General features: G+C 40.4%; 2 protein-coding genes across 3 annotated transcripts in view; both read right to left on the bottom strand.

The window, feature by feature from the left end:
- edc4 (enhancer of mRNA decapping 4) overlaps positions 1-10,733 on the bottom strand; it is a 37,875-nt gene extending 27,142 nt beyond the window's left edge. For both annotated transcript variants that reach the window (XM_078257773.1, XM_078257774.1), the window contains exons 1-10: positions 10,529-10,733; positions 4,493-4,655; positions 4,182-4,293; positions 3,741-3,840; positions 3,102-3,288; positions 2,661-2,808; positions 2,471-2,575; positions 1,217-1,329; positions 903-986; positions 653-748 (exon numbers count right to left, since the gene is read on the bottom strand). In XM_078257773.1, coding sequence (XP_078113899.1) covers positions 653-748; positions 903-986; positions 1,217-1,329; positions 2,471-2,575; positions 2,661-2,808; positions 3,102-3,288; positions 3,741-3,840; positions 4,182-4,293; positions 4,493-4,655; positions 10,529-10,616 — 1,196 coding nt within the window. In that variant the 5' untranslated portion in view covers positions 10,617-10,733. The remainder of the gene's footprint in view (positions 1-652; positions 749-902; positions 987-1,216; positions 1,330-2,470; positions 2,576-2,660; positions 2,809-3,101; positions 3,289-3,740; positions 3,841-4,181; positions 4,294-4,492; positions 4,656-10,528) is intronic.
- Positions 10,734-13,906: 3,173 nt separating this feature from the next.
- nutf2 (nuclear transport factor 2) lies at positions 13,907-21,264 on the bottom strand. Its single transcript, XM_078257772.1, has 5 exons — positions 21,174-21,264; positions 19,762-19,883; positions 15,868-15,939; positions 15,324-15,422; positions 13,907-14,408 (listed from the first exon to the last, which is right to left on the bottom strand). The coding sequence occupies exons 2-5, from the start codon at positions 19,858-19,860 to the stop codon at positions 14,295-14,297; spliced, it is 384 nt and encodes a 127-aa protein (XP_078113898.1). The 5' UTR covers positions 19,861-19,883; positions 21,174-21,264; the 3' UTR covers positions 13,907-14,294.
- Between the last annotated feature and the right edge of the window lie 1,252 nt (positions 21,265-22,516).

The following is a 22,516-nucleotide window of genomic DNA, read 5'->3' as shown; positions in this document are numbered from 1 at the left end:
ACACATTCCATATGTAACTGACCCACTGGGGCAGTTGACGTGGATATCACTTGAAGACACACCACTACATGGCCCATGACAGGGCATAAAAGGCCCAGGTGTGCACGGGTTGCCCTGCCTCTCTTCACTCACAGAACCAAGGTTACATTGTAACTGAACGTTCTCTCTGCTCCAGCACACCTGAACCAGCTGATGCTCAAGCCCTGATCCAACACTAACGGCATCAGGTGTGTTCAAAACAATGCATTCAAAATGAACTGAAATGTATTAATAGTATATTTAGTACATTGCGGTATGCCTGTGCTTGTGTAGGCTACAGTACACTCCCACTCCCCTAAAATTGGGCTCCTCCGAATGCCACCGTGTAATTTGAACACCGGAATATACCATGCATGTAATGTTTTCTGTGTAAATATAATGAACATTTAATTATTCTTTTATATATAAAAAATACGTTTTTATTATTATTTTTCTTTACATTACATGATTCCTAAATTATCAACATGCATATATTTCAGTGTGGCAGACAAGAAAGAATACTTGCCTCACGCAGTGGCAGGCAGTGAAAAATCTAGACCCTGGTATATAGTCATGCCTTTTACACAGTGAATAAAAAGGATTGAAACTTATAATGATGGAGAAAAGAATTAACCTGATGGTCTGTAAACAGGTCCATGAAACAGTGCACCACATTTTTAATTCCTGGTTCTGATCCGCTCCAGTTATCAGGAACCGCCAGAAAGGAACCCTACAAAGAGCCAAGTGGAAGGGACCAGCGGTGACAAACAGAGAGAAGGAGAAGGAGAATGTAAACAAACTAAAATTCAAACAACAAAAGCCTCAGATGAATATGTGTGTCACAATTTTCACTGAAAGCTGTGTGTGCACCAGTGTATACTAACTCGGGGTCCTGTCTTTTGTGGTTATCACAGAAAAGAAGGCAAGAGAGGGGACGTCCTCCGTGAGGCCGCAGCTCATGAAGACATCTGGACAACAGAAAGTAAAGGAAAGTGACAAAGTGAAGAGAAGATAGGATGAAAACCACAACCACAGAGTGGGCGAGTGGGAAAAAACACAGAATAAGTGTTTTATTGCTTTCGGAAAATTCAGCTATTTTTTGGTTAATAGAAATTACATTTACATTTCATGATAAAGTGTAAAAGTAAATGATCATCATCAATGTTCATTTAAAACAAAAAAGAAATTCCTTGCTTACCTCGGCTTGTCCTGTACCCCTTCTATGTATATCTGCCAGAACTTGATGTATCCATCATGGCTGGCTGTGGCTAACACGGTTCCATCTGGAGACAGGGCCCCTTCACTGACTCGCTGGAATGGCAGACATGAAACAACATACCCAATCAGTACTGCAAGGAATAGTGCTGGGTACCGAATTCCATTAGGCAGCGACCAAATTGCCTCTAAAGCAGTGGTTTCCAAACTTATATATATATATATATATAAAAAGAGTGCCACATCTGATGCCTGGGGGCCAAAGGTCCCTTCTGACATTCTTAACAAGAAAAGTTACATACAAATGCATTTTATTTTCATTGTCACAATTTCTTTTTTTGTTTTTTTTTCATAAATGGCAATGTAACCAAATCAACACCACTCAGGCGTGAACAAATAAAAAAAAACTATTCTGCCTTACTTTTACATCCGTAGTCAGATAACCAAACATACTGTATGGACTACCTTAAACCTGAAGTTGATACATATCTTAACCCCATGTTCATTTTAAACATGACTTATTATGCGTAAAGTTTGTAAATATAACATTTAAGCTTACAACATATGACTCTTGCTCTTGTATTTCACAAACCAAGGCTGTATGAAATCTGGCCGCAGGCCATGATTGGCCCCGGGCCGTACTTTGGACGTGCCTGCTCTAAAGCATTGCGCATCAATGCCTCGCCATTCAGTACCGAATTTCAATACCTAGGGAGTAAATCTCATTGTCGTCAGTGAGCTAATAAGCATGCTTCTACCAAGACTGTGATTGGCTTTCTAACGTCACACGTCGCGAAGGCAGGCAGGAAAAGCTCTATGTTAAGCACAGAGATGGGGCTCACGTAGTAGGAGCTGAAAAACAATAAAAAGATTTGTGCCGTAATGTGTAATGTTGTCATTTCTTTTTGTTTTATAAAATTGGTATCGAAAAATCGTTGAGGAACCAATATCGAAGTCACAGTATCGGTATTGAATATTTTTGAACGATATCCAGCCCTAGCAAGGAATGTATGTTAAACTCAAAATCATACAGCATACTACTTTGTACTTCTTGTTACGGTTTTATTTTCTTATCTTTAATTATGAAAATAGTTCAATTCAATTTATGCAATTCATAGAAAAACATTAGCAGAAAATCATCATTTAAGTGTACTGCACTGAATGAATACTTGACTGATTAAGCACTATTCAACAGCCTGCAGGAGTTATTGCATTACTGTTTCACCCTGACCCCTACCTGGTTATGTCCCTTGATTGTGATGAGGCCTTCTTTTAGGTCTGTGGCATCGACAGGCCAACTGCTGTTGTTGGCTCTCAAGACTTCCAGGTCCCACACCTCAGCCTAGATGGAGAGTGGGGTCAAATTAGGGATGCAAAGTTCCCACTTTACTCTCCTGATATGATTCTGAGACCAAAAACACTGATACCATGTCTTCATGAAGCAGGGCTAAGGTCTGGCTGGTGTCATCCTGGTTCTCCTCATTTTCATCCTGGATGAACGGGCACCAGATGAGGCGACGGTGGGAGTTCAGTGGGGAGTCTTCTGGCCGTCGGATATGAACCACCACCTGATCACTGTAGGGAGCATGGGTTAAGGAAAATGGGACAAAAGACCAGTTCTTATAGGATTTGTTTCCGTGATTACTATGCCAAAGCAGGTTATAATATCACAGTGGTTTGTGTAAAATCACAAGGCCGTTTCGGCAGCTGTGAGTGTTTACTTGCACTTAAAAAAGTACACACAGAAATAAGATGAAATAATCAGCACAAAAGGTAAGCACAAACTACTTCTACCACTCTATATAGACACACATAGACCTGCACATCCTCCTACACACTCCTTTTTAATTTCTCCCATGTCAGGATACAGTATCTTGTTTCCAGTGCAGGTGATCTGCCAGACCATCAGGTTGCCCGCTTCATCTACACAACCCAACAGGGAGGAGTCGAGGTGGGCAAAAGCCAGATCTGTGACAGCTCCAGTGAAGCCCTTCAGTAGGGATCGCTCAGCAAAACCCACACTCAGGACTCTAATCATTGCATGGTTGTTGGCTCCTGAGGAAAGAGATGTTTATTTTAAAGAAAAGGATAAAACGGTGAGTCATTGCATATCGCATATTTTCCTCAAATCGTGCAGCCCTATAATCGATCATGTTATATCAAAATATCTGTTTAAGTAGAGAAGAGGGATAATAACGGGTGGAAATCTAAACTAGAACTGTGTCCCTTTTACATGCACACAAACATACCAGTTTTCATTAGAATCAAGGAAATCAATCAAATTTTTTTGTCACGTGAAATCAAAAAAAACAAAAACAACTCCAGTAAAATGTAATGATGTAAGTTTCTACAATGTATGCATTAAAACAGTTATAAAATCCTCATTTAGGATCCTAGTGGCCTGAGAATAGAAGCTCTAACCCTAACCCTTAGTGCTGGCCTGGTGCATCCGGTACATTCCAACTGACCTCAACAGGGAGAAATAACAGGCACTCCAGGGCTCTCACCTCTGATGGCATACGCCAGGAAGGAGTTGGACACGGCTATCAGTCTGCCATAATAATACTTGTGTTCCCAGTCGTACTTGGCAACGGGTTGAATCTTCACCTGAATAAAAAACAAAGTCACCATTCAAAATGAATTAATGCTCTCTGAACAAAGGTCCTTTGTAACCACGAGGCTGTGGTCTTCAAGAGCCAAAGCCATGCCATTCAAAATGAAGACTAGACTCATTAACATTCACTTCTGTGATAATTTACATTCCTTAAAGCAATTAAGCCATTTCCTTTTTAGGGATTCGGGGATCTGAATTTTTGAGCACCTTAGCTTGCCTCTAGTGAGTCATCACGGCTTACATGGTTGGTGTTATAGATTTTCCGTTTTTTGTCTTGCCGATTTATACACTTAATGGACAGTGCCATTGTGTTGCTGATGATTTGGCTTGTTACCTTGTTGCTGCCGCGAGCCTTGCTGTTGATGCTGGAGTCTTGACTTGCCACAATCTCCACGTTGTTGGAGGTGATGGGGATACAGGTGGAGCCATCGTCGCCAGAAAGGCAGCTGAAATTGCAGCACATACACTTTTAGCTCTATATGGATTAAGTTTCTTAAAAACACAAAGTGCTTACAAAAATTCTTCCTGCAATTTTAATTATCAAAATAAAATAGTGGAGACATATCTATTATGCTTCATGTGGCAAAGTCAGCCAAACTGCAAAGTTGTGCAAGTGACCCTAAGTGATTGTAAAAACCAACTCACATTATCTGACACTCCTGAGCGCTGCTGAGGTCTGTGGAGATGGGTCTGGTAGAATTTGACATGGTTGACCGATCAGTGCTTCCCAGAAGACCTGCTGCTCCCAATAACCCATTCAGCTCTCCATTAAAAGATGGCATTCTCAGACCGTCACCTGATGGTGTATCTGAGGAAGGACATTGAATGCAGGGGTTATATTGGGATACTCTGTACAAAGATGTAAATTAAACCCAGCTGGGGAATCCAAAGCCTGCAAACAGCTCATGTTTATTCTGGAGGTTTCTTACTATATTACTTATTTTTGGTTAATAAAATAAAAAACTTGTCCTTAGAAACTTAAAGTGATGGTTTGGAGTAATTTCACCCTAGGGTCCTTTGCACCATGACCTCGAGCCAAACAACCCCCCCCCCAGAAGCTTTTTTTCACCTGGATCGAATATTGGGCGAGTTAGCGTTATCAGCTGGTTAGCTTAGTGCAGGTGCTAACGGATCCAGGTTTGTATCTCGTAAATTACCCCACTAATAATGCCCAAAATGATACCAAACTTCTACAGTAGTACAAATAGGTTATGTACTCATAAAACGATGGATTGGAAAGTTTGTAAGTACACCAGGAGTTTATTTAAATAACACTTGCCTGCTGGCTTCTGCTCTCTGCTGCTACTGCTACCGGGCAGTAAGAGTGCTTAGAGACGTCTACAAATTACAACACCGAAAAGGGATACAACAAAAATATTTATTAATTTAATGATTAAATAAGGTAGTGTCTCCAAACTTACCTCAATTATAATTTGTCTCCTGCTAGTTGTACTACAGCACTTACTTTTAAAAGATAAGTTAAATTAGTAAATATTTTTGTTGTATCTCTTTTCGGTGTTTTAATTTGTAGACATCCCTAAGCACTCAGCAGCAGAGAGCAGAAGCCAGCAGGCAAGTGATATTTAAATAAACTCCTGGTGTACTTACAAACTTTCCAATCCATCGTTTTATGAGTACATAACCTATTTGTACTACTGTAGAAGTTTGGTATCATTTCGGGCATTATTAGTGGGGTAATTTACAAGATACAAACCTGGATCTGTTAGCGCCTGCACTAAACTAACCAGCTGATAACGCTAACTCTACCAACGTTATAACAAGGGAAAAAAGCTTATGGGGGGTTGTTTGGCTCGAGGTCATGGTGCAAAGGACCCTAGGGTGAAATTACTCCGAACCATACCTTTAACTCAAATAGGGAGGTGGTTCTGTAATACAACAAGGACCTTCCATGACAAAAATCATGTCACCATGACCCATATCCTAATTATTTAATTTGATAATATTATAACAATTAGTGTGGTTAAATTGTTTAGCTATAGTTTTATTTAATTATTTGGACAGTAACAAACTGAACTTAAAAAGGCTCCTTTTACATAGCCTGGTCCTACCAGACTCTCGTACATTTCATTTGTACAGAGAGTCTGGCCACTCTTCATTGACAAGTGTTAACTTCCTTGAAGACGGCTACTCTGTTGAAGTTTAAAACTATTGGATCTGCCCAGAGCCACTCTGGATCTGCCATAACCAATCGCTTAACGTTTGGTCGTGACGTCGTCTTAGCATCGCTAGCGTTTGCCTTAGCTAACTCCTTCACCACTAACGGAGCGAGCTGGAAAATCTAACTTTTCCCGAGCCCCGCGGGGAGGAGGGCCACAACATCATGGCCACCAACAAAACTCAGCAAAGATAGTTCATGCTCGGGCTTTAACTTCTGGATATTCGGCAGCGTTGCCACACAGACCGAATGGCTTCGCTCGCATCTTTCTCCGCCGCCATTACAGAACTACAACTCTAGCGCACGGCCTCAATGTCATCTTTCTTAGCCACTCCCTCTGTTCGCTGATTGGACCACCAAAAATTTGGCTGGAGAATACCCAAGACTATAGACATCACAGCCGACTCCGGAAGTAAAAATCCCATTGATTTTCTCCATAAGGATTTAGAATATCAGTCATAATGTCTAAACCATCCGAGGTAGACTGACCCCAAGCTACGTGGTTGTGCAACGAAGGTTTCTGCTCCTGTAGAAGCTAGAAGTCCGTATGAAATAGGGCTGAAGGATTTATGAAAATAATCTAATTGCGATTTTTTTTTCAAAAATATTGCGATTGAATATGCAATTATTTTTTAAGCTCTTTGTCTTCTGTATTATTCAACAAAGACAAGCAATAAATCATTGTATAGTATGAACAATACAAGATTAGAAGGATTAAACAAACTGTTCTTTCCTGGAGGCCAGGCCTGTATGTGATGATGAAATTAGGTGCTGCATGAATTTATATGAATGACATCTTTTATTTAACTACTTCAGTCACAGCAGTATATTGAGCACTGACCGAGCCTGGTGTAAACATTCATTTGAAAGTCAGAAACAAATCACACAAACTGAAGTGCAGATTGCAGAAATATAAAAACAAATATGTGGCTTTACCACACTTAGTAGTATTTACATTTAATTATCATTTACTGTAATAAACATATGTAAACATGTGGATTGCACTTTTTAAACACTGTCTTCGAACTTTACTAGACAGTTAAATAAGTAAAAATATAGTATATACAACGGTGTATTTTTTTTTTTTTACAGCGCACACAGAGGAGCTGCCTCCAGCCCCTCCCTCCCCTCATGAAGTTGCGTGCCGCGTGCATGACAGCGTCAACGTTGCACTCACACTCAGAGACAGAGAGGCTATCGTTACGTTAGCAGTAGCATGCTGCTGCTGGTCTTGCCGTGGGATTAACTGTACTAATAAAGCCGTTGAAACAACGCAGCCACGCTGCTGTGAAAGCTCCCCGAACGTCATTTATCAGTCTGGTTGTTACCCCTCCCCGTGGCAGTCTCCTCCACTCCATATCTTTATAACGGAGCTAGCTAACTGGAGCTAACCGCTAATTAGAGCTAATCGTTGCTAACCGAGCCTTCAGTTCTGCGTGCCTGTATCCATTAACTGCATGTATGGACTCAAGCCCAATAAAACCCTTCATTTTATTAAAATGGCTGTAAAAGTTTTAAACTACAACTCAGAGTTGTTTGAATGACAGAAATCTGCTCAAGGTACGGCGTAGCGTTAGCGTGCTAAGTTGATGCTTTCTCTGCGGGTGCAGACTGATTTGCTCTTGCGAGTCACGTGACCAAATCGCAGCCTTTGTGATTAGGAAATCGCGTCTTAACATATCGCAAATGCAATTAATCGTTCAGCCCTAGTATGAAATCAACCTTGTTTTAAGAAAAACATGTTTTATCCGCGACTTAATGGAGAAAAACTACACTACCCACAATCCTAAGCGTAACAGCAACGTCTCTGATCGGTCCAACTCGCTGTTACCATAGAAACATTTACCGTACCCGCGAAACCGCGAACGGCTAGAGCAAGCTTCTACCATTGAAGTCTATGACAGTTTATATACACGGTCTTGTAACTTTGCCTTTTTCAAAATGTTTTTTTGCGCCGAATCAAATGTGTTATGCTCACTATTAATGTCATAGCTGGTTGGCTTGGTTCCAGACTTAAAACTCTATATATAAGCAATTTTCAAAACGTCAATGAAACAATTGAATGGGGAAAAACACTTCCGGAGACAGAGCCGAAAAAAAGTGGGCGGTCACTGTTGAGCTCTATACCGCAAACCCAGACGTAGTACCAAAGCCCGTCTACGGAAAGCCGTTCCACTCCCTATTCAGCCCCATTGTACCGAATTTGGTTGCAGTTCCACCAGAGTTCCACTGGGGGTGATCGCAGGCTTGTGCAAAATGAATGGGACTCTATGGAGCTAGACGGCTAAATTTGTCTCATTCGCCTGATTGTCGTCGAGAAATCTCAGATTTAATTGTAGTTTTTGCAAGTTCAACATGGATTATAGGTTGAAAGTTGAATGAACGAGTACTTGTGTCCTTTCGATCTCTTACAGGTTTAGTCATTGTTTCCCATAACACGCTAGCATTCTGCTAATGAATGCTGATTGGTCAGTGAAGGACTGATTACGACCAGAGATCCCACTTGACGGCATCCGAAGCAGAACCAGAATGTCAGAGTGAATATTTCGGCGTGGTCTTTAAAACATTAGCAAACCTCTTTCTAGCACGTGTATTAACAGGGAGAGGCTAACCTGTCAGCTGTGTTGTCGATGCTTCGAGAGAACAAAGGAAGCGACTCAGAGCTTGCCGTCAAGCAGTATCTCTGGCCATATATGTGTATGACGTCATTGACATTTTAAAAAGGCTTTTTAGAACAAAAAGCCACTTTAAAAAAAATCTAACACCCAGCAGTGTGTATTTTCTTAGCCTCCCCTTTCGAATGCAACATTTCAATTACTAGACAAAATATTATATCCTGAGAAAAGTGGATTTTGAGGGGTATAGCTCCATAGAGTCCCATTCATTCTGCACTGGCCTGTGAGCGCCCCCTATATGGAACCAGAGTGGAACTGCAACCAGTTCAGAAGCGGGAAGTATCGAGAGAGTGGAACTTCTTCCCTTATTAGTTATTCTTTGGTAGTACTGAAGGGAAATGAAAACTGAGCGTAAGTATGTAGGAGGGCAGAGCCAGGCTACCTTTTACATAGGCTACCTGTTAGTTGAAGAGAATGGTGTCTGCAAGATGCTAACCACACCATTCTCCCTCATACATTTTTCACACACATTTTGATACGTCAGAGCAGGAAAACCGCAGGTGGAACTATTAACATTATTAATGACTACAGTCAACTGACATTTCTCAGTTCCAAAGCCCTGCTTATGTGCATGCTGGCTCACAGCCATTACTTTCTGGGACACTTCAGTCAAACAGAGCCATGATCAATGGTATTAATTACACCTGTTCTTTACCTGTAACGACAAATCAAAATGCCTATTGTGGAAAAGATCTATTGGAATCAAGAAAGAGCCATTAGAGTAGTTTGCCGTCTGTCCAAATTTGAATATTTCACAGCAGAAGATCCACATCTATTACAGAACCACGTCCAGTAAAATGCATGCTAATATGTTGCACACAACAATAAGCACAATATTGTATTAGTCACCATGAATATTAATCCTGTCCAAGAGGTTTAAACCGATTTTTTTGTTATGCTTAGGCTGTAATGTTGGTCCAATCTTACATATAGCTTGGGGGGAAAAACGTTTTTGCTTCGCCACTGTCTAAAATTATATAATCATGTGTAGCTATGTAAATATGGTGTACTTCCCAAAACAGATAACGTTATACAGCAAAATACTAGAATACAAAAGTAAATGACGTTAGTACAGGAGCAGGATAGAGTCTACACTTTATGAAAACTCGGATTTATTTATTTCGCTTTCTTTCTCCCTCCTTCCTTAAGCCAGTAACGGTAAGTGTCTTCGTTACATTAACGTTACTTGATCATTTTGACAGGTGCGAGTTTTAAATGACCAAGTATTATCGGTACTAGGCTGCGGGAACCACAAACAAACATGAAATGAGTGTATCCAAATTAAGCAAGAACACTGACCTTCTACGCAGTTATAGAGGCTCAAGCTAATTCTTGATAGCAATAATTCTGGCTAAACGATGCCGTATAAAGACACACCACCATTTACTGCTTTGAAGTCACAAATGAGCAGGTGCTACAGAGATAAGTTTGATTAAAGAATAATTTGTTCTGCTTTGTCGTCGTCTGACAGCAAAAGACCCAGCATCCCTACTAGCTCGTAACGTAACGTTAACGTTAGCCAACACTTGGGACGATAAAATACTAGAGCCCTTTCCGACGCAGTTAGCTAGCTAGCGCTCTAACATTACGACAAACCTGAACACATTTCGTTGCTCCGCGAAAATTATTAAGAAAATAGATGTGTAAATGAATTGACAACGTAACGTAAGTGAAACTGCTGTTGAGCTAACTTTACTCCAGTACAGCAGCGCGCTAAACCAACTCACGTTAGCTAAGTAGCTACCAATTTCGCTAGCTAGCTAGCATTCATTTAGCTTCTGCGGCCTAAACTAGCTAGCTCAGCCGCTTTACATTACCGATTCAACTTACCGGTGCTGTTCCCGGGACGGTCGAGCTTGAGGATGTCCCGGAGATGCTGGGTCGCACCCTCAATATCCATATTAGAATTGGACGCCATGTGTGAGGGAAAGGGGAAACAGAGTTAGTTTAGGGGGAGATAATTATTTATTTGACGCGATGCTGTGAGTGTTCCCTTTCGTTCACCCAGAGCAACCGTCTAAACTTCCGTTATGTCCGTGTCGTAGATTCCGACTTGTGTCTGCGTAAGGTCAATGGTTCCTATCTCTTTTCTAATCAGGTAATTTATAGACTATACACACGGCATAACGTTAATGTCGCGCTCCACATTAAGTAGCTAACACTGGCGATTTCATCGTCATGTCTTTAGCTGTTTTCTCCTTATTTGTATAGCTACATCCTTTGCTCCTTGGTCATTTTACAGCAGCTCAGCATGTCAGACCAAACCATCGATCCCAAACATACCAAACCCTTGGTGTCCGCTCTGTGGCAACTCACAACAGATTAACGTTACACTTTTCTGGTTTCTAGTCTTAGATTATAACCATAGACTTTACTGGAAAATGGCCAGTATTAAATAGATTTAGACATTAACAATTATATGAATGAGTTAAACTTGAACCAATACATCGATCAAACTCAATCACAATGTAACATGAACTCATATTGTCATATTAATGTCCAAATAGAAGCAAAGTGGTTCACACACATGAATAAGTTTAGTTCCCATTTGCTTGTATTGATTTTGAATGCAGAAAGGCATCTCACTGAGGCCTCCTGGTGGCACATCGCTATACTATATTATATACAGGGAGTTTCCTCACAAATTCACCACCCATGTGAACTGTTTCTATCCCCATGCACTGGAGATCTTTGATAGAAAGGGTTTCTTAAGTGAAATGTCTTGCAATAAATGAAGTTACACATTTTATCAAAGTTTTACCTACATACACTTTAGAAAAGATGCTTCTGAAGATATAAATAGCCTACTACAAGTTTTTGATTCTTGTTTACAAATGGTCATTTTTTTAACATGAGATTTGCACTTAGTGGTGAAAATCATTTGTATTCTTGGACAATGAAGATCCTATATATATATATATATATATATATATATATATATATATATATATATATATATATATATACAGTATCTCACTATTTCATTATATCTTTTAATGGGACAACATTGAAGAAATTACACTTTGCTACAATGTAAAGTATTAAGTGTACAGCTTGTATAACAGTGTAAATGTGCTGTCCCCTCAAAATAACTCAACACACAGCCATTACTGTCTAAACCGCTGGCAACAAAAGTGAGTACACCCCTATGTTAAATTCCCATAGAGGCAGGCAGATTTTTATTTTTAAAGGCCAGTTATTTCATGGATCCAGGATACTATGCATCCTGATAAAGTTCCCTTGGCCTTTGGAATTAAAATAGCCCCCTTCACCATATCTAGAGATTGGCATGGTTTTATGTCGGTTAGCCTAATAGCTGGTTTGATTTGCATTGAGAGATGATTTTATGGAAAGTACCCCATGCCAATCTCTAGGTAGTATCCTGGATCCATGAAATAACTGGCCTTTAAAAATAACAATCTGCCTGCCTCTATGGGAATTTAACATAGGGGTGTACTCACTTTTGTTGCCAGCGGTTTAGACAGTAATGGCTGTGTGTTGAGTTATTTTGAGGGGACAGCACATTTACACTGTTATACAAGCTGTACACTTAATACTTTACATTGTAGCAAAGTGTAATTTCTTCAGTGTTGTCCCATTAAAAGATATAATGAAATATTTACTAAAATGTGAGGGGTGTACTCACTTTTGTGAGATACTGTATCTATTTAAGATAAAATTAATATTTAACTTTGTCTGAGCAACATTTGAAAACCTATTATTTAGTCAGCGTACACTCCAGAATCTATATATGGGCTCTGACTCATGAGCATGTCAGTTGATTGACTCCTACTTCCGGACCTGAATCATCAGTCTGCTGCCTTCCACTCATTGAATCTCTGAAAGTGTTCAAATGTAACAGATGAAGTAAAAACTAGTAGTAGAAGTAGTCATCGTGCCACTGCCTCAGCAAAGTACTGATGCACCTTTTGAGGAAGTGATTGGTTCAATGAAGAAATGAATACCTGCTGTGTCAACACATGAATAATGTTGATTGTGATACAAATTCTGTCCCCTACAATCTTTGACTTGAGTCACACACACACACACAGTCTCTAGTAGTAGCCCTTGTGGAACTACTACTTAAGCTTGTGGAACACCCAGAGGAAAACCTACCACACAAAAATACTGTACAGTGGCAAAAGCTAGAGCATAACAGTGGTAAACTTTTCAAATATTTTACAGCTACGACTGACTAGGGATTCACCAATCCAACTTTTTTTTTCTCCTGATACAGCCACTCATGGTCTATCTTCCGATACTGAGCACAGATTCAATACCAGTGCGCTCTTTTCCCAAATTCAAAATCTGTACACCTCACTGTGTGGAACTCATTGGCCGCATATTTATGTAAGGCGACATAAGGTCAGGGACACTAAAAACTGAGTCAGCAGCCCATCATGACTTAATGAATTATCTACTAGAGGGAATTTTATAATAAAGAGAAACTGCATTTAATGTGGATCGGTCACATCTGGTCGACACACAACTCACTTCATAAGGTCAGTATCAGCACAATTACAATCCGGCGGACCAATGGCTGATTGCATTTATTTTACAAGTCTCAATCAACTGGATCACAATACATATTAACTAGGTATTGTCATTTTTTCCAGCTGATCCTCTATCGTAAGGTCACTGAAACTAATACATTTGCAAAAAGCAAAAATAATATGCTCTTAAAGACACTGTCGAGAGAAAGGATAGGAAAAACAGTCATAGCCATAGAGAATATGGAGAGACGAGGCCACACCATTAAGAAAAAAAAGTCCAGGTTTTATTGTCGATCGTGGCTGCAGTCCATGTTTAACTGCCAGGTGTGTGTGTGTGGGGGGGGGAGGGAAGAGAGAGAGAGAGAGAGAGAGAGAGAGAGAGAGAGAGAGAGAGAGAGAGAGAGAGAGAGAGAGAGACAATCACACAGTATGGTCAAACTTTATGTCCATGATTCTTTGGTTTGCAAGAGCAAAACCTGGCATGAGAAAGAAACACGACAAAGTTAACAATTGTGTAAAGGAAGATAAAACTCAGTTAAACACACTTCAGGTAACACACAAGTGGCATCTAAAAACAACTTATAACACAAGAAGTCAGAACTGAAAGCCAACTCTGAACATGGATCTACAAACCAGTCAACAACAGTGCTAAGAACTGAGTTAACTGCAGTGGAGTCAACAGTGAAGTAGAATGGTTAGAATTAAGTAAGAGGGGGGCAGAGCATGAGTTAATGGCGTCGGTCAGCGGTTTGTCTTTCTGGTGGCTTGAGTGTAGATATTGTAATGGGGGACTCCCAGCGTCATGCAGAACAGCGGAGTGGCAGACAGGGGCATCCGATTGGTCGGCCGGCTCTCAGCAAAGAAACGCGTCGCAGTTCTACTGGCTGGGGTGGTCTGAAAACCCACCTGGATGAGGTTCAGTGATTGACATCTAGAATCCGGTGTTTGCTTGTTTGTCAAGCAGACGTAAATGAGACAGCAGGAGGGAGGGATGAGTTCTCTCTCTTCTCTCCATCCTCAACTCCCATTTCCCCTCCCTCCATACTTCATCACATGGTGCCCTTCACTATGGCCACCCCTGTCCACCAGAGTGGGGAGGGGGGTTAGCCAAAGTTATGAATGGCCAGCCTGAACATGTCATTGGTGCACACCCATGCATCATTAATGTTCTTCAGGATGAAACTCTGATGGAAACCCATGATGGGGTCGTCATCTGCCTGCAAACACACACACAAAAAAAAAAAATAATAATTATTGGCAGGGGTTCAGGACTAAGTCAGCATTACAGTAATTTCATTTATCAGTTGTACACATCAAAGTCAGTATACTAGTTGTGGGGAGTACCATTCAGTGAAAACAGTCATGGAATTCCTTCTGTGCCAAGTCAGAGAAAATAATGCCAATAACGTCACCCAGGATTGGAGTTGGAGTCTACCATCTCAAAATTGAAAGCCCACCTTTAAGGTAGGGTAGTGGTTTTTGAAGGTAAGAGAGATATGAGAAAAGAAGAAGACATACTTTATTGATCCCACAGGGGGGAAATTACATTTTTAAAAAGGTGCCTTGTGAGTTTTCTTGTAAACAAAGCGTCAGTTTGATTTCAGTGTTTCTCACCCAAACACAAACACATTGTGTGCATCCTTGAGGACATACATGTTAATGCATTTCCTTCCTTCCTATTTGCAAAGGAGATAAAAAAAAACAAAAAAACAATGCAACTGCAACAATGGTTGCAAACTGGGAATAAGAAGAAAAAAAAAATAACAGTCTGGTTCAGGTTTTCCCCGTAAAAGGGACTGCAGGAAAAGATGCTGAAGTGAGGACAAACACCATAGCAGAAGTGCAAGTCACCCCTGAGCACATGCTGAAGATGTTGGCTGAAGCAACCGATTTCAATCAAAGTCTGTTTACAGGTCTTGGGGACTACTACTCCATATTATGTGGAAAAATGTAAGAGTGAGTACTCTTAAAAAGGAACCTACATAGTTTGTCTGTTTGATAGTATGGTAATAGAAATGTTTTTAAAACATAGGTGCAAACATGAAACAAATGAAATCAATGTGTGATTATTTATTTGGCTGTAAAACAGATGACATGCTTTAAAGTAAGGTGTGAATGATAGTGCTACTTACTTTTAGCTGCCCTACAACCATACTCAAGATGCAGCAGTCTGGAGTTGGCTGGTGGTCCTGTGCTGTTATACTATGCGCTATTTTTGTGAAGGGTAGACTCTGGCACACACAGATGGAAGGAAAATACACAAGAGGAAAATGAATACAGATATATGATAATGTAATAATTAATACTGAAAGAATTTAAGAAATTTAAACATTTACCCAAGATTCCTCTAACTTATCTTGAACTATTTTCATTAAAAACGTAAAATAATGATAAAAAAATAAGTAGAACCTGTAAAGAAATTGTACTATTTACTACCCCAAAAAGGTTGGGGAGAAATCTGATTACTTGACTGCTGTCTACACAGATTTTACAGTAAGCAGGTTACTTCAGTGCATGTACAAGTTGTTGTCCGATAACCTGCAGTACAGAATACCCTGGTTCCTTGTGTGCATCTAAACGCGCTGACTGACATTGCCAGTGTGTTTCTCACTTGGGCAAGCCACCACCTGTTAAATATTACCTCTGTATATAGTACAAGTTACCAGACAGACTCACAGCGAGTTTCTCAACAATTGCTCTTTTTCCCTGGAACTGCTGTCCTTCCCATGTGAGACATGACGCATCAATCTGTGTGGGGCAGGAGAGAGAGAGAGAGAGAGAGAGAGAGAGAGAGAGAGAGAGAGAGAGAGAGATGGGGGATCAGTTGCAGTATTATTTGTTGGCGTATGACAACCTACTTACACACAAGTAGGGCTGGATCCAAATATTCAAATATTTGTTCGATGGATAGGTATTCGATTTTGAATTTTGGGATTCAAATATTCGTTTTTTGTTTGTTGTTTTTTTTTTTTAAACGTGCATGCAGGCTGAAATTTACTGTGGTGTTTTGTTGGTATCAAGCTGCTAGCTGCTGGCTAATTTATGCAGCACTATGTCATCCATCAGCTATGGCTGGGCAATATGGCCTAAAATACAACAAACAGATTTCTTCACAAAAAAAATCTGATTTAAGATTTTAATCGATTTGACAAAATTATATAATTATGCTATATATTCAACAACAACAAAACGGATGCGTGAGCTAAAGCTGTTTTCACACATGCATACATTCACTTCTCGTTCCTCGCTAAAAGTTCAAATCATTTTTACTTTAGTCGCGCAACCTTGCCCCTATTTTCACCTGTTGCTGAGTAACGTACATTAACATCCCATGGTCTCGTGAATGTAGCGTACCTGTAGCAAGCTCCTTCGTAGTAACTAGCTGTAAAAACGTCGACGAGGAGCTCCGTGCTACAGAGTGGCGATTGCTAGTTGATTAAGCCGCTACAGACCTCCATCACAGCTTGGTCGTATCAGCGGCATTTAGTAGATGTGTTGAGCCGCAACAGAGTTCCTCAACACCGCCTCCGGTGCTCCGCATGGTGCTCCGCATGGTGCTCCGCATGGTGCTCCATCAGGTCAGCTGTAGTTGGTGGTTCAGTTATCCGTGGTTTCAGCCAGGTTCAGAGCACCGCGAGCTGCCGGTCATTTCGGCAGGGATTACGGTTAAGTAAGTAATGAAACGACTAGTCCCTGTCGCTGCCATGTTGTTTGTGTATCTATATGGCAAACGTGCGGGGGGAGGCCTGAGCCTGTTCGGAACTACGGGAGCCCAGAGGGGAGCGTCGGCGGACGTTAAGGAGAAAACCGACGGGAGGTCCTTAAGCTCGAGCCCTGTTGCACTGCACACAGCAATTTTGAGTGACAACATTATTTTGTCTCATTTAATCCATAAATCAAGTAGTTTACTTGTGTGTATTTAATTTATGATTAAAATAAATAATTAACTTGGGCTGTGCTGTGGAAACTATGTAAATAAAAAAATAAATTAAAAAAAATCATAGATTGTTCGTCTAGTAAATTGTTAATGACGTATCCGTTATTGATCAAGTGAGACTACATTAAAACGGGCCCCACTCCTATTTAAGCAGGTTCCATCATCAATTACATATGCACATGTAGGAGGTACCAAAGACGTTAAGATTTGTGTTGCATTTAGAGCTGGGCAATATATCGATATTATATCGATATCGTGATATAAGACTAGATATCGTCTTAGATTTTGGATATCGTAATATGGCATAAGTGTTTTACGGCATTACGGTAAAGTGATGTCATTTTCTGAACTTACCAGACTGTTGTATTATTTGTCCTTACCCACTTAGTCATTATATCCACATTACCAGTGTTTCCTTTAGGATTTTTTAGCAGTGGGGGTAGATCTGTCGGAACCCACCCCCCCAGTCCCGCGCTCCGCCGCCAAATGTTTTACGTATTAAAACGGAACTGACACTTCGCTGCAACAAACAAATGTATTTATTCACCTCTATTCACACACAATGAGGCATATTTTCATTTCGTTTCGATTGAACTGTATTTCTGAGGAACTGTAGGTCTACAAAATGAATTTTACAAGAAATTCTTCATAGGGAAACCAAAACCCAAAGTAGGCTATAGTATGAAACCATTCATAATGAAACTAATTGCATATTGGCCTCAGTGGCAAAGTTGGCAGCCTTGCTGTGTGCATTTGATTTTTCTTAGCTTTTGGAAAAATAACTCCAAGGCTCGGTTATAGGGGAATTCAGAAAGAGGTGGCCCATTAATGCTGAGTAGCATACATGCTACTAGATGGTCCCCCTGTGGCCTGTTCCTTAACACTAGAACGGCCAGGACGGTCATTTTGACCGTTTTGAAATTTATATGTGTAATAACTTTGCTAAATAAAAAAATACAATCCTGCTGGTACCTGACTTTTCCTAAAAGAGTCTGTATTTTCATTCAAAATTGTTTTTATATACATTACACAAAAGGCAAAGAAAATACAATCACTTTGACCTATTTCGGCCATATACGGTCATATGGACCGCTCGGATTTTCGCGGTTTTGTTTTTAATCTTTTGCGTGGTTGAAGATGCATCTTGGTTGCTTAGTAATAATCATAGTCTCTGTCAGAGAAACGTAACTACCGGTCTCGAGTAACAAGTGTGGGCATCACCGATGGGCCGAAGGCAAAGCCAGAGTCGGTAACGTAGGCTACTACGGCGTGGATGGACTCAGTTCTGAATCAGAAGAAAAGCACCGGGCGCTCACTCTGTGAAAGGCGCGGTAGACGTAGATGGCCAGTGGCTGTCTACGTGTTCATGTAACTTTATACATGCTACAACTGGATGGAATCATTACACACATCCTCTCCCAGGAGTGCACCAGCTGTAAAATGTACCGGAGGAAGTTCATGCGGCTACTGGCAGAGGAGCCTAGCTGAGAGCGGAGTTTATGGAGGAAAAAAAGGGAAGCAGCGCACGGTCCAAACAGCGCTGCGTACCACAGCAGACACCAAAACGGAGGCAGTGCCAGGTTAGGTTAGGTTATAAATGTTCAAATAACATACTTTTAATTGTTATTTGGCTGTGAATTATGTTGAATGAATTTCCCCCAATATGTTTCGGGACATGAATGTATGAAATAATCACGGTTTAGTCTACTATGCCATGATATGAATTATTGAAACACGTATTAGGCTACTACTCAAAAGTATAATTAAAATCGTTAAAATGTACATGTCGGTGTTATTACGTTGTTCTAAAGATATCCTAAGACAATACATGCATTAATATCGTAATTGGGTAGGCTATTTATCATGAGAGATTATAGAGTTTGGAATCTGGTGGTCAAAATGACCGCTCATGGCAGTTCGAGTAGTTATGGAATTCCGGCACTTCCAGTATCTTAATGCAGTGTAACTACTTCAGCATGTAAATAATGCACCTAAAATACAAACGTGAGCAAGGGCGTTGTATTGAATCAACAGCCACGTGCAATTTAGCTAGCAGGTGAAGGTGAAACTAAAAATGTGCAAGAACTATAGATTAATACAGGCTTAAAAGAACTGACAATATAAGTTATACGACTTACAGTTCTCAAGGATGCACACATGCCATCTCAACCGGGTACTCCGGACAGCCTCTCTCTTTTCTTTCTCCCTTTTCTCCAAGTGGCACGCGTGTCCACTCGCGCTGTGAAGCACGTGTCCGCGCTATTCTCCGACGTGCTCTCTAACAATCACTGCTGATAGACGGCTTTTTATACATTTCTGATACCATGGCGGAAGAAATCTAACCGTGGGGGACCGCCACTTGCCAATCAACATAGAGGAAACACTGCATTACTGATGATTATTTATCAAAAATCTCATTGTGTAAATATTTTGTGAAAGCACCAATAGGCAACACTGCAATATCGTTGCGGTATCGATATCGAGGTATTTGGTCAAAAATATTGTGATATTTGACCTTCTACATATCGCCCAGCCCTAGTTGCATTCATTAAAAAAAAAGGTTATTTCATAAGTACAGCCCAACCCTGTGGTAAGACATTTCGTAACTGAACGAATGGTTCTGTCACACTCACATATATGGATCCAAGTTGTGATCTGTCAGAGTCGAACATCTGGTAGTAGTGCTGCACAAAGCTGGATCCTATCTGCTCCCACAGAGGCTGGTCCACCATCCTGAATCACCCTGCAACACACACTGAGAAGATGGAGAGAGGAGAGCCAGTCAGAAAGACAGCAGAAAAAGTCAGTAACATATTGGGCGGGGCAACAACAAAACAGCAGACTCCTTATTCATTAGGCCACTATAAGTTGGCTGGCTAAAAGAGTATGAAAAAAAACAAAAAATATGGTAAACACCTTTGGGAGATCTGAAAGGTGTTCTTATTTTGTTCACCTCATTTACGGTATGTCAGTAAAGTTTCACTTAATATTAGAAATACTTCTCTAAACCATTTTTAATAAAAACCAAAAAAACATTATAGTTATATTTCAATTCATTATAATCTTCAAGCGAACTGAGTATGCAATATCGAGCCTAAATCCAGTGTATATACCTTCACGCTGTACAGCCCAAAGTGTCACAAAGGCAAATATATAGCTACACTATAAACAAAACTGTATTTACTGACTTATTTTCTGTAAGAAAAAAACCCTACTTCCTTGATGCTGGCCATCATTTAAAAAAACCAAAACAACAACGACAAAACTCGGCCAGACTCAAAGTGCACTAAAAGTGTATGAGTAACGTTACCATCACACTGTTCGTAACATTAAAACTACTTTAGCCAGCCGAGTTTTGCTAAACACGCCGCTTGGGTGACACTGACAGCACAAGTCATGTGCTTCCACATATTAAACCATACACTGTAGCTAGCTAGTTACTGGAACAATCTGAGAGTTGTGAAAATTAGCGATGAAGTTGAAACAACATATACATACCGACGGGACATATAGCTATAGTTCTAGGCCCGCTTGGTAACGTTAAAAAATGGAAAAGCTCTTGTAACGTTATGGCTAGCTAGCTTGTTAACGTAACGTTAAGCTAACTAACGTTAGCTGCTACTAGCTTGTGAGCTGTCTTGTTTGCTAACGTTTTAGCCTGTGCTGTGAGTTCATACATAACGTTAGCATGCCTCCCCGTTGGCTAATGTTAGACGTCAGGTAAATTATATTTCCAGGCGTTAGCTAACTGGCTGGTGTTGGCCTTTTCACCAGTTGCTAAAAATACCCCGTCTTCTCCAAGTGTTGATGTCTCCTCCGGGCCCGCGCGCACAGCTGTGGAACCCCGAAGCAGCTAACGTTACCCTACACAGGAGTGCCCAACGTTAACGTTAGCCCTAAACGGGTTGGGAGCAGCCAATTGAACTACTTATACTACCTTATACTTGTTCAAATTTCAGACTAAACTAGCGCTTTTTCTTTTCGCACATGTTTCCATTCACTATTCCATAAGACGGTTTCCTAAAAATAAGTAATAATAACTTACCTCTAACCAACGCCTAGGCCGAGGCCGGCTTCACGATCTCACAGTGCAGTAGTGTCTGCTGCCCTACGAGGGCACGCACTCAAAGACGTAACCGGCCCGGTGGTTTGTGGGGATTGTAGTTATTAAGTACAAGCAATGTTTGGATATGTTGTTTGTAGGGCTTAAACAACATCTTAAAGTAAAAAATAACAAAAGGAGTTGTTGTAGCTTTTCGATTTACATTTGTGTTTTGTCTGATTTAACTTATTTGAACCTCCATTTGATTATCTTATGGCCTATGCCATTTTGCATGCATAGGCTATGCCATCGGTTATGTGATATAGCCTAAAAATTACTCATCATCTATCAGGCCTGGATTATACCTGCTAGCGGGCCCAGGGGCGATAATGTTCCGTGAGCCCCTTCAGCCCCTTCAGCCATCCAGACTTCAATTCAATTTAGCTTTAAATTGATGAACATTACAGTATACTATTCGGCCATCCAGACTTCAACTAAATGAACATTATTTACACAATGTGAGCATGATATCAATTTAAATACTAAATATAGACTAGATTTTGACACTGGGCCTCTCAACAAGACTAGATTAGATAAAAAATGCAGGAGCCACTTTTTCATTTCAGTTTATACCGTGCTTTAGTTTATATGGTGCATATTATTATACAGTTGCAATTAATTAATTACCACAAAGTAATTGCAACACACAGTGAATCCTTTAAGCCCATGGCAGTTGGCCACTTTGCCCAGTTGGTAATCCAGCTTTGTATTATGTTGTGATGTATGTGATAAATACAATCACATCGCCCGAACCCATTAGTTAATTATACGTTTACTAGTTATTGTAGATGCGCATCATTAAGAACCCTCGCATGACTACATTTAAAGGAGCATCACATTACATCACCTACAATAAACTTAGAACTATGTATTGGAGGGGTAGAGAGTAGGCTACTGTGTGGTTCATTAGTAAGCTTGTGAAAGTGACCATTTTCTTTGCTGTGTTGGCAGTGCACCTAGTAGGCCTACATTGCATTTGAAAGGACATGGCTATAAGGCCCTGTGTACGGTGGCCCTTATGTTCCCCAACTTAAGGGGAAGAAACAAAGTGCAGTGAATGACTAGGAGCTTAAAACATTTCTTGGCCAGCCAGGTGTGGTCTCAAACATTGTTACTTCTTGCACAAAATTTGATTGTGTGAGACATTTGGAGTCTGGTATTGTTTCAACACGGGGACCAAATTGGTGGTGGAAAGTAATTTGCTCAGGAACTATATTTAAGTAATGTTTTATGGTATTTGTAATTTATGGAGTGTATCAACTTTATGTAAGTTTATACTTACTACT

The sequence above is a fragment of the Sander vitreus genome, chromosome 8 (assembly GCF_031162955.1).
Source record: "Sander vitreus isolate 19-12246 chromosome 8, sanVit1, whole genome shotgun sequence".
In the NCBI taxonomy this organism is placed as follows: Eukaryota; Metazoa; Chordata; class Actinopteri; order Perciformes; family Percidae; genus Sander; species Sander vitreus.
The sequence above is the reverse complement of the archived record's forward strand: the minus strand, read 5'-3'. Positions and strand labels throughout refer to the sequence as shown.